Source organism: Marmota marmota, unplaced genomic scaffold (genome assembly GCF_001458135.2).
Source record: "Marmota marmota marmota unplaced genomic scaffold, marMar, whole genome shotgun sequence".
Classification (NCBI taxonomy): Eukaryota; Metazoa; Chordata; class Mammalia; order Rodentia; family Sciuridae; genus Marmota; species Marmota marmota.
This window is the reverse complement of record NW_025999941.1, coordinates 16,800,626-16,812,860: the sequence shown is the minus strand read 5'-3', so window position 1 is coordinate 16,812,860 and position 12,235 is coordinate 16,800,626. Positions and strand designations below refer to the sequence as shown.

The window sequence follows — 12,235 nt, the reverse complement described above, 5'->3', positions numbered from 1 at the left end:
ATCCATTCCTCCAAATGGTTCAGAACCAGTGTTTTAAGACAAAACATACACAATAAAATTAAATTAGAAACTAATACTCCTTGAACCCCTGTGGAGACAATTGGGGACACTCTCCAAAGAAATACTGTCCAACAGAGATGCCCACTCAGGCAGTGGAGCCCATGGAAGCCAGCCCAACCTTTTACTCACAGCGAATAGGCCCCTTCGTTATTAGCCTACTGGCCATTTTAAAGGAAAAACAGGAAGACTTCAGAATGGAGAGGAAGATCATTAAATTTCCTAGTTAGATTATATTTTACGTTGTATTTTTGAAAAACTAGAAAGTAAGGCAATTTTAAAGTCATAGATTTTTAAAAAATAGTTTTTTGAAGTTTAAGAATTGTGGCATACACATTTTAAGGAAATTCATATATTTGCAAAGGAAGCTTCTGGACTTGTAAGTCTGTGCAGTTTAAACCACACCAGAGAGTATTACATTTCTATGTAGCAATACCGAGTCCTGAGAAACAGCAGACTGATCAGGGAAGGATACTGTTTTCTAGGACACAGAACTCATTGAAAATAAAACCTCTCTTGAGAGCATGATTCCCATCACACGCTTCACCCTTTGCCAACTCGAGCTCCTTTTTCTGGACCAAGTTATGTCCTCACTGACACAACTGAGGATAGTCTCCAGAGCATCAGTTAGACCATGGGACGGTGTGGTCCCTTCTCAGAGCCCCACAATCGCCACAGGTGTCAGCTCTGCCTGCAGGAAGACCTACCTTGCACGTCAAAGACCTGGTGCAGGGCTTCTTGGTGTCGAGATCAATGACCCCACAGTGGATGTCAGGATCAAACTCTCTTTCTGTCAAAAGCACAGAGACATTAAAATGGGCTTGCCAAACACTCCTTCATTTATTTTGTAAATTAGAAAATAGGAGACATCTCAAGACAGACAAATCTCACGTGCATATTTGCAAGTGGCACTCTTTTAAAGCAAGAGTGAGCCAAGCATGGTGGCTCACGCCTGTAATCCCAAAGACTCAGCACACTGAGGTAGGAGGATGTAAGTTCAAGGCCAGCCTCAGAAACTTAGCCAGGCCCTAAACAACTTAGCAAGACCTTGTCTCAAAATAAAAAATAAAAAGGACTGGGGATGTGGCTCAGTGATTAAGCACCACTGGGTTCAATCCCCAGTACCCAAAAAAAAAAAAAAAAGCAAGAGCTAAGAGGACAAGAGGACAAACACTACCTAGGGAGCCTCTCCTAGGGCTCAGTGGGTCAGCAGTACACACAGCAGTCCCCTTGGTCCCTGGGAAAGCCCACTTGAAGTACAGAAACACTATTAAGAAAGAGCTGGGGGGTTACCTGATAATCTCTTATTTAAAAACTTCCTGTTATTGGAACCGTCTTCGGGTTTCTTTTCCAGAGCGGGTGGTGCAGGAAGCCCTTTGCCATTCAGAATCTGTCCAGGTGAAGGCAAGGTTGGCTTTGGTATTGAGGGGCAGTTAAGGCCAGGCTTGACTGAGGAACTCACAGTAGCAGGACAGGGTGGCCCCGCCGCAGGTTTCAGTAGTGTGCCATCCATCTTCGGATGAATCTTCTCCACTTTCACAGACGGCGTCATGCTGCAAGAGCAGGAGAGAGCACCAACGCCTGAGTGAGGGCAGCCCCAAGGGATGAGGCAGAGCCAGGGTCAGCAGCACCACACGGACTGGCCCCCAGAAGGCACCTTTTGAATTTTGTAAGAATTCTCCAGAAAACCCTGTAAATGTTCACACTCATCCAGTCCATAAGCCCTTTGAAGAGGCAAAAGGCCCATTATCATTTCAGAACAATTTTACACATGGACCTATAGGAGACTTGGATGGAATACCCACCGGATGCAAGTTCTGCAAGAGGCAGACCAGGCAAAGGTCTAAAAGGACGAAAGACTCTGCAGAACCCTTATGCCACTAAAGATTTATGAGGACTCAAATAAATGTCAAATATACATGCCTAACAACACAGAACCAAGACAAGGTTCCCTGCTCTTGTCAAAGATGATGACCAATGTTTAATTAGCAGATGATGTGCCAGTTCTCCACTTCCTGATAAGAGGCTTCTATGGCAGGGGCTTTAGAGCATAAGTCCCTGGGATGGAGTTGGTGAGCCCTGAGGACCTGTCGCACAGCTAAAGCCCTGACTGCTCTTGGGATCTCAGACACTGTCATTTTCCCTTCATAAAACAGGTGATGTTGATAGGATCCTAGTAGTGGGCTGGTCCCCTCTGAAGCCCTAGCTCCACATGAGGAGCTGGAGTGATGGTTCTGCAAACTGTTTAGTGGAGTCAGTGCTCCATGGCTGTCAGGCTGGTGAGTGACGTGGGCGCTGCACTGGCATCCTCTCTGGCTTTCAGACAGCTCCAGGAGCGAAAGTCGAGCTTATCATCCTGCGCTTCTGACAGATGAGCAGGTACTGGGGGCATAGTAACCAGGACAAATAGCCCCAAACAGCTATACCTGGAACAGCCCGAGTAGCAGAGACTCTGCAAGATGTTGTGGCCTCTCCTGGCAGGCAAGGTCCTTGAGCAGTAGCAGATGTTAGGTCCTGCTCTGAGATTAACCGCAGGTTATCAGACCTTGGGGCTGAGCTGGGTGGCATAAACTGCAAAGGGAGCCATGCCAGGGAAAAGCTACCCACTACTAGGCTGAGGGGTGCCATGACGAAGCAAGATGTGTTTCTATGGGTGTGCACGGCCACTCCTTCACGTGACCTCAAGAGGCCTGCCAACTTCCAGATCCACCCTGGAAGCATGCCAGAGCCTTGCCAGGAGAGTGTGAACTTCTCTCAGTCTCCCTGCATCACGACTGTGATGTGAACCCAAAGCTGCCGGGAGGAAGCACTGTTTCCTGGTTGGTTTTGCAGGCCCCAGAAAATCCTAGAGTAGCATCTGGGAATCTCTTCACCTTTTATTTCTACTATTACTGATAGCTGTGGCAGGAATGCCAGCACCTATTCATTAACTGCCTCCTGGGGGCCAGAGACAGATACCAACTAGAACTCCCCTTCCTGGAGGCTGTTACTCTTAGATGCTGAAACAGTGCCTTGCACACAGCCCTCAAGGAAGCAGCAGAAGTGGGATGTGAGGCCTATCTGACCTCAAGTCTTCTCAGACAAGGCCTCAAGTTGCGCCTCTTCCTGCTTATGTGGAACCAGGGTATACTAGTGGGAACTATCCCACTAAGACGTTGGGATCAACAAGCACCATTATTATCATTGCTACCACTGCTCTGAAAGTCTCCTGAGGCTCAGTGGGGAACAAAAGAGCCAGCCACACACACTTGAAAGCCCCCTGCGTCGGTCTGTTCCCATGGCTCCCGGACTCTCCCACCACTGTACACAGGCACACTGTAGCAGGACCAGCGCTGGAAACCCTCAGGGCCATACTCACATTCTACTGTGGGGGAGTCTACTTTGCTGGAGGGGATGTATTGGCCTGGTGTTCCCCCTGGGTTGCAGTTTCTCTTTGGGCGATTTCAACGACTTGGAACTTGAGGAGGACGCGCTAAGAACCCCTCCGCTGGAAGAACGGCTGCTTCCACTTGCACTGCCTCCTTTGCTTTTGGACAGAGAAGGGAAGAAGGAAAATACTGAAGTGGGAGGAACGGCCATAGAAGGCTTGCTAGATGAGCTATGTCTTCTTTCTGGAAAGGAAAACAGGAAGAAAGAAAAAAAAAAAAAAGACACCATGTTTCAGGCAAATCTCACATGGAACGGGAAGAGTTCCCTGAAATCAACATGTTTAGGTTAAAACATGTTATCATGGAGTCAAAACACACTAAACGCAGTCACTTTCAGAAAGGGCTTATCTAGGCCCCACACTTACTGAGCGTTCTAGGAACCAGCCCTCCTGTTTCCAAAGCACCTCGACATAACGAGGTTTATCACAGATACCCATCAGGAATTAAACACCCATTCTGAACACCAGCATACTGCCTTTTGGGTTTTCTCTGCTGGAAATGAACCTCTAACCTGGATTCAGGAAGAGGAAGACTCTTCCCTCATCTGCAGAGCTCTGGAAGTGACACTGCGTGGACATCCTCTCCTCCTTTCTAGCTCAGCCCCTCTCTGATTTTCAAAATAGCAGGATCTTCAGAAACAAGTTGTACCTTTTTTCTCCCCGTCACTACCCACCAGCATATGACACCAAATAAAGATGTTTCTAGGGTTATCTTATCGTTCCTTAAGAATCTGTGCTAAAATTTTCCAGTGAATCATTTCACTGCCCCCCCCACCCCCTTTAAATAATCTCACTTGACTACAGATGGCACAGCCCCGGCTCACACCACCAGGGTGCCAAAGGCGCAAGACAAAATACCATAAATAGCTAGGCATGTTTTTTTAAACCAGGAAGTAATTCATGGTTGAGAACAGACTACAAAAGTTTAACTGAGAATAAATGTACCCAGGGGAGAATCAATTTTTTTCTGAGTATGGCAATTTAATATAAATCAAGAGATGTTGAAAAATGTTACTATTGAAAACGTATTAATTATTTGGTAAATTCATCTACTTGAGACCCCTGCAACGGCTGCTTGGTGGAAGCCTTAGATTAAACTCGTAAATTAAAATCACACACTTGCTTAACTCCAGCTTTCAAATGTCTGTGACCCAACACTGACTTATGGCAAAGGGAGTTCCGTTCTATGAGTACCTGAAACATGGAGCACGTTAGAATCAATGACTCCAAGCAGCATTTAAATGGCTTGTTTCCAAAGCCCATCTTTTAGTAGCCCAGAACCTCTCAGTGAGTCTTACTCTTGTTAGGACAGTTTAACAATGCTTTATGAGGTTTCTAGTGCCTGCTCCTCACCAGGACAGACAGATACTATCTACAGACAAATTCAAATTAGCCCACTCCACCACGGAAAGGCTATCCTCTCGTTACAAAGGGTAAGTTGATAGTGATGCATAAAGGCCTCTTGCTGTGCCGACCAGGTGAAGGAGTATAAGGAAGGAAAAACTAAAGCGATTGTGGGGAATTACTTTTCCAAATTTGGCATCTGAGGTGTGTTTCTCTTTGTCTGTTTTAAATCTAGTCTTTCTTTTTTCTGTGATTCCAAAATGCACGGAATCTACTTCCACGCTTCAGCATTTGTCTGCCTCGATTGTAAACACGTTCTTATAGCTTTGCCACCTGCCCCTGCCCAGGACAGACTGAGCTGTAAGACTGGTACAGCTTTCCTCGTGCAAAGAACCACTGGCCCTGACAGTGGTTCTCACCCTGGAATGACCCCAGGAGCTCACCTGCAACCCTCCCTTGAGGATTGTGACTTAATTGGTTTGGGATGTGGCCTGGGCATCTGGACCTGGACAAGCTTCCCCTGGTGACTCTACTGTGCAGCCAAGGTTGGAAGACTCACCTGGATGAGGCTGATGTCTTGAGAACCATTGACCACGGCTGGTGGAACCCCTAGCACATGGCACTACATAGAGGGCTGCCACCATGTGTCCTTAATGAGTGCTTTCCACACCACCATCCCCTGCAAACCGTTCTCCTACCCTCAGCAAAGGCATATAAAATACTATTTGTTTTACTCAACAGATTTATTTTCAATGCTATACTTCCCTCTTCTGTGGTCTAATTCTGTCTCTAATAGAGGCATTCTTGGTGTCTTGGACCAGACAGTTCTACATACAGGACTTCAGAATGGTTCACAGTCCTGGCCCCACCATCTGGTCACCAGTTAGTGCCCCTCTGCCCCAGACCACTTGAACCCAACTCCTATCATTCCAGATGGGCTCCAGAGTAAAGCAGAGCACCACCACCTTCAGCTGAGAGCTGTTCCTCAAAGCAAGATCTCCAAGAAACGACAGGCTTAACAAGCTTGCTATGTTTTTCTGATAAACACTAAAATAAATATTAAAATTTAAATATTTACCCATGGTAAGCCACAAAAAGCAACCTGAGTACTGTTCCCTTGGACAATACTGTCTGTGGCATAAAGAGGGGGATACCTCCCACCCCCTGTAAGCTAGAATGCTGGGCTTAGAAGTTTTATTCTGTGGGTATCAGAGATCTCAGGTGTCTAAGGGCAAGTGGGCACACAGTCCTTAATTTGTGATGGTTTGATTTTATAATATTTCAACTCTATGGTTGTGCAAAAGTGATATACATTCAGGAAAACTTGGAATTGTGAACTGTCACCTTTTCTTTGGCTCATGATATACAATACAGTCAGGATGACATTGGGCAGTTCCAGAAAGCCATAGCTCCCCATGAGCCTGATCATGACAGGAAGGAACACTGTGCTGTGTGGCTAATTAAGATGCTCAGAAGGTTAGGTATATTAATATTTTTGGCGGGGAGGCACTGGGGATTGAACTCAGGCACGCTTAACCACTGAGCCACAATCTCAGCCCTATCTTATATTGTATTTAGAAACAGGGTCTCTCACTGAGTTGCTGAGGGCCTCACTAAGTTGCTAAGAGGCTGGCTTTGAATTTTCAATCCTCCTGCTTCAGCCTCTTAAGCGCAGTACTAATATATTCTTGAGGGGCTGGGGTTGTGGCTCAGTGGTAGAGTGCTCGTCTTGCACGCGTGGGACCCTGGGTTCAATCCTCAGCACCACATAAAAAAAATAAATGAGTGAAATAAAGGTATTGTGTCCAGCTATAAAATAAATATTTAAAATATATAAATATATTTAAATAAAATTCCGAAACAGCTTCGCCTATCATGCTTGTTTTGAGAAGGCAAAGCCATTGACATATTAAGGAACAATCTGACCACCACAAAATCTTGCATTTGTTTTTGTCTGCAAGAAACACTGGGCAATGCAGAAACGACACCTGCCTGATGGAGCCACACAGGACACACAGTGCACATACTGCAAACACCCACCATGGATCTCAGTTCACAATGAACAGCTGCTGTCCCAACTCTCCGTCCAGTCTCACACAACCTCCCTCTACCACCAGGAGTGGCAACCCTGCCCAGGCCACTCCACAGGCAAATGCCAAGGCTCTTCAAGGTCCACTGCCACATTTATCTGAGTATTCATGTATTTTGGACTATTTACTATATGTAAGACTGTGCTACCATTTTCATTATGTTCCTCTTTTTTTTTCCTGCATGTGTCACTGATGAAGTTTTTGAGTGTTGTGCCATAACCCCATTTTTCCCAATAAGACTCATGTGGTTTTTATTGCACAATTTTGCACAGTGCAGTAAGTTTTAAGGAATGCATGTTGTGTTATAGCAGAACTGACTGCAACTGTAGGCTTGTCCTTTCAATTTTCTATTCCCATCAGGGGCCACACTCCCCATTATCTACCTATCTATCTATCTATCTATTTTGCTATTAAAAGAAATTTTAACTTTTATTTATACTATTACTTTTTTTTATTTGTTCTTTTTAGATTCCATGATAGTAGAGTGCATTCTGACATATTATATATATACAAACATGGAGTCTAACTTCCCATTCTTGTGGTTGGACATGATGTGGAGTTTCACTGGTCGGGTGTTCACATAGGAACATGGGAAAGTTCTGTTCCATTCATTCTATTTTCTGTCCTATTCCCATGCCCCTCCCTTCCCTTCATTCCTCTTTGTCTAATCCAATGAACTTATTCCCTGCCTCAATTTTCTTTAGTTCACATCTTCTTTCCTTGCCTATTAAATCTTAGTATGGGATTCAGCATTAGAAAATCCAGACTCAAAGCTTCCTAATGTTAAAAGTCTGTTGATGTATCAATTAAAAAAAACCCTGTAATTCCTACTTCAACAAAAATGAAAGCTATTTAAAAACCAAGATCATGTGAACATTTCATTCACTAAAACTTAAAACAGGCTGTGTGTGTGTGTGTGTGTGTGTGTAGCTGAGATTACGGCTGAGAAGTGCCGGCTCAAATCCTTGTCATGCTACTGAATTAAGTTGTTCCTTCACAACACAAACTGGTAAATTGCTCTGAAAAGGACAGCATCTGGCTTTCTCCTCACAAGAGAGCAAAGGAGAAAAACCAAATTTAATTACGGTTGAGTTGGACTCCCTTTATCCTTTCAGTATGGATACTTATTTTTCTTAAGATTTTAAACTGGGTTTACAGCTTTAAAAAAGTTTATTCTGAGCTTAAAAGAGAAATAGGCGACTTACGGGTAGGGTTGGGGACCCTACATTCAGGGGACAAAGTGGTGGCCAGATGCTGAGCATGGCTGCAGTGTGGTTTGCCGAGCAGTCCCGGCTGTGCCGTCAAAGTGCTCCTCTCTCTGGGTCTGGCAGTGGCCCAGAGGAAGCACACTGTCCTGAGTCGGGAGGGCGCTGCCAACGCTCCAGCAAGGGACTCAGACGGGTAGGCCATAGCCAGGCGGGCGCAGGCAGAGCGAGCCACGTGCCAGCTTGAGGGGGCCATGCAGAGGTAAGCAGACCTGGGGGGCAGGGTGGGGAGATGCAAGGAGAGGAGAGGAGGAGGGGAGAGGAGGGGGGAAAGGGGCGGGAAGCCTGAGCCAGCGCCCCCTGGTGGCCTGAACACACAGAGCAGCGAGCCTGAAGGCAAGGGCAGGGGAGGGGAGGGGAGCGCTCTGTAGGTCTTCCAAAATGGAAAGCAGCCAACAATACCGAGTTTCTTACTCTGAATTCACGCTGAGTTTTTTTTTTTTTTTTAATCGTTAGTATTAACACCCAGGTAGGTATAAGCCAAATGAAGTGCAAAGCAAACAATTAGATCTTTTCATGTCATAAATATTGCTTTGAAAACAACTAAAAATAATTCATAACGCACAACTGTTAAAACCAGGGCACAAACTTAAAAAAGGAGTCAAAGCAAATTGTAACTTCAAACACTTATCATTCATGCTTAGGAAAAAACCTAGATATGTGTCAAACTTTTTTAAAACTGGCTACTTCCCAGGCTTATAGGTCTATTTAAAAAAAAAAAAACTTTCATATATTATTTGATATTTCTAAAATGGCCATAGCTGACACGATTATCAAATACATACTTTACAAAAAGAGAAATTTTGCTGGGTGTGGTGGCATACACCTATAATGACAGCTACTTGGGAAACTGAGGCAAGAGGATCACAGAGGTCAAGGCCAGGTTGGGCAACTTACTGAGACCCTGTCTCAAAATATAAAATAAGATGCTGTGGGGATGTGGCTTAGTGCACTTCTTGCCTAGCATGTGCGAAGCCCTGGGTTCAGTTCCCAGTACCCTCCCACCCCCTGCCACAGAGTCTACACACACACACACATGCATGATAGTAAGAAAGAGAAAGATTATGTTAGTTGTGGCATCCTGCTTAACCCTAGAGAACAGGTATATGCTGTCCATGGTCCTTTGCAGAACACACTTCTCTATCATTCATGAGCATGGTATCTCTATCCCATCTCGTGGGCATCACGCGGCAGGGCTAATGGATAAGAAAACCCACAGAACTCTTTTTACTCTGAGAGCTTTTCCTGTATCTTATTAAACCTTTTGCTGTTCTTTTATAATCTAAACTGATGAGAAATCTCACCTTCAACAACAGTAAAAGTGGCAGCTGCTGCCACTGTTTACCGAGTAGAAAGGATGTGCCAGGCGCCCTGTGATGGGATTTCCAGGGATTAGTTCACTCAGCCCTGACCAGCCTTCTAACAAAGTAGGTACTGTTATCATTCCCACTTTCCAGATGAGGAAGCTAAAGCTTTCAAGGACTGAGTCAACGGCTCAGTGTCATCCAGCTAGATAAGAGGCAGAGCTGGGAGCTCTTCCAAGGCTGGCCAACTCCAGCACAGTAGGTCCGCCTGTTCTTAGATGGTGCTGGGTACTAGAAAGCCATATATATAGTCCAGGGCCAACAGAGGGAGAGTAAAGGTAAAAGCTGGGGCACAGATCAGTAGGAAGCTCTTCTTCCCAGGTGCTCAGCAAACGCAGGTTAATTGCTGAAGTCCACACAGGCTGAACATACAAGCTCATGGATGATAATTTGTTGCTATAATTGAGGTGGGATCCAAAATCTGAGGGAAATCCAAATTGTTCTGGATTTCATCTTTCCATTTAAGAAGTCGCTATTCTAAAGATCAACTATGAGTGTCCACCAATTTAGCATTTTTTGGTTTCTGAAGTATCCAAGATGGTTTGAAGAATGAATTTTGATAGAAAATAACAATTAGGGCTGCCTTTTGGCTGGGCCAAAAAGAATTATCTTACTTAGAGTGCCCCGGGGGTTCAACCCCCAGTGCTTCTCAGAGGAGCATGTTCTGCAAAGGACCATGGACAGCATATACCTGTTCTCCAGGGTTAAGCAGGATGCCACAACCAACATAATCACGCATACTTCCAGTCTGTTCACTGTTGCCTTCCCAGAAGAAGCTCAGTGTGTTGGGGATAGTCTTGAGATGAGCTGTGCTACTAAACAGCTGAGTAGAATCCAAAGAAAAATAAAAACAGTTAACTTAAAAAAATTATTTAAGCTCACTGAAAAAGACAAGAACTTTGGAGGTGGAGACATGTGAGCCAAATATCTGCTCTGCCTGGGTGATTCAAACAGCTGCCTGACTCCAGGCAGTGTCCACACCTGCCAAGCCTACCTCACAGGGCTACTGGGGAGGAGGTACCGGGATCACAGCAGGGACTGCTACAGAGGCCCAGAGTTCCTCCAGTTGATACTAGTTACACTCCATTCCTTTAGACATAAAAATACTTGTCATTCCTCCTGATTACTAAAGCAGGCAGGACACACATCAGAGCAAACCAAACTCTCTCTATTCCAAGTTCACTCTTCTCCAGTGTGGTAAGGGTTTTGTTTATATATTTTTATGTCACTCCAGAAAGATACAGATGTTCCTCAACTTACAATGGGATTACTTCACAATAATTTACCCACAATAAATTGAAAACATAAGTCAAAACCACATTAATGCACCTACAGAACACCACAGGAGAGCGGTCATTTTCCCTTGATCATCAAGCCACTGATTAGACACTGTGGATCCTGTGCTGCCCACCATCTCTGATAGTATGAAATCACACATTTCCAGCCCAGAGGGGGGGAAAAATTAAAATTAAAAATCTGAAGTGTGGTTTTACTGAATATACATTGTCTTCACACCACTGTAAATCTGAAAAATCCTAAACTGAATCACTGTAAATTGGAAACTCTATACTAAGCTCTTCTCGGAGTTCAGGGGAACAACTTTTAGAATCTGTTAAGGATAATCAAACTAGGTGTGTGGTACACGCCTCTAATCCCAGTGACTTGGGAGCCTGAGGCAGGAGGATCAAAAGTTACAAGTTCAAGGCCAGTCAGAGCAACTTGGTAGACTCCGCCTTAAATAAAAGGGAGTGGGGCTAGGGATATAGCTCAGTGGTAGAGTGCCCACGGGGATTCAATCCCCAATGCTGTTAAAAAAAAAAAAAAAAAATTAATTTTAGCTTAAATTAACTTAAGTTGAAAGTCACCTTATTTTCCTGACAGAGCTCAGGAAACATTCAGAAAGAACCGCAGGCAGTGAGAGCATGGTGGCGCATGCCTGTAATCCCAGTTATTCGGAAAAGTGAGGCAAGAGGATTTTATTTTTGAGGCCAGCCTGGATAACTTAGGAGGACCATCTCAAAATGAAAATAAAAAAGGGCTGGGTGGTAGAGCCCCAGGGTTCAATCCCTAGTATGAAGGGAAGGATGGGCAGACTGCAGGTTTAGAATGCAACAAGGTAAGGATTAAGTCTCCAATTCAGTTTGTGGATCCAAGGGTAGAAATCTTAGGCAGATTATCAAAGTAACAATTCTTATAACCCACAATTTTCTTTGAATGAAATTCATACCTTGGGATAGATTCAGTCAGGTAGGTTTAAACAGTGTGCACTCTGTATACAGAAAGGCTTTAGGAAAAATGACAATTTATGCCTCAAAGAATGTATAATTTCATGCAGTCTCTGATAGCCCCATTTCCAAAACACCCCACAATCACTCCAATGTAAAGCAAAGACTTTCGATAATCAAGCTTTCATGGCTATAAAATGCAAAACACAGGTAAATACGCACAGATTGTTTGTTTGGTCAGGCTTACCAAGTCACAATGTGCTTATCAAAAACTCAGTTCAGAAACTTGGGATCATTCATTAAGGTGAAGGAATCAAACTGTTTATGTCCAAGATGAAAAATAACTTTATGCTATCATACAGCTCCCGATCAACTCAACTGTTATGCTTCTGTTTCAGGCTGCCAAACTTGTGAGGTGTCAATTAGCATCATGTGTCTCTCATGGGAGAATGACTACTTAGAA

General features: G+C 44.4%; 1 protein-coding gene across 5 annotated transcripts in view; it reads right to left on the bottom strand.

Moving 5' to 3' along the window:
* Atxn7 (ataxin 7) overlaps positions 1-12,235 on the bottom strand; it is a 104,540-nt gene that overhangs the window by 34,620 nt on the left and 57,685 nt on the right. For all 5 annotated transcript variants that reach the window (XR_007346895.1, XM_015494500.2, XM_048801216.1 and 2 more), the window contains 3 exons: positions 3,416-3,668; positions 1,351-1,610; positions 765-847 (listed from right to left, as the gene is read on the bottom strand). Coding sequence is in view for 4 of the 5 variants with exons in the window: in XM_015494500.2 (XP_015349986.2) it covers positions 765-847; positions 1,351-1,610; positions 3,416-3,668 (596 nt within the window). In the remaining variant the exon portion in view is untranslated. The remainder of the gene's footprint in view (positions 1-764; positions 848-1,350; positions 1,611-3,415; positions 3,669-12,235) is intronic.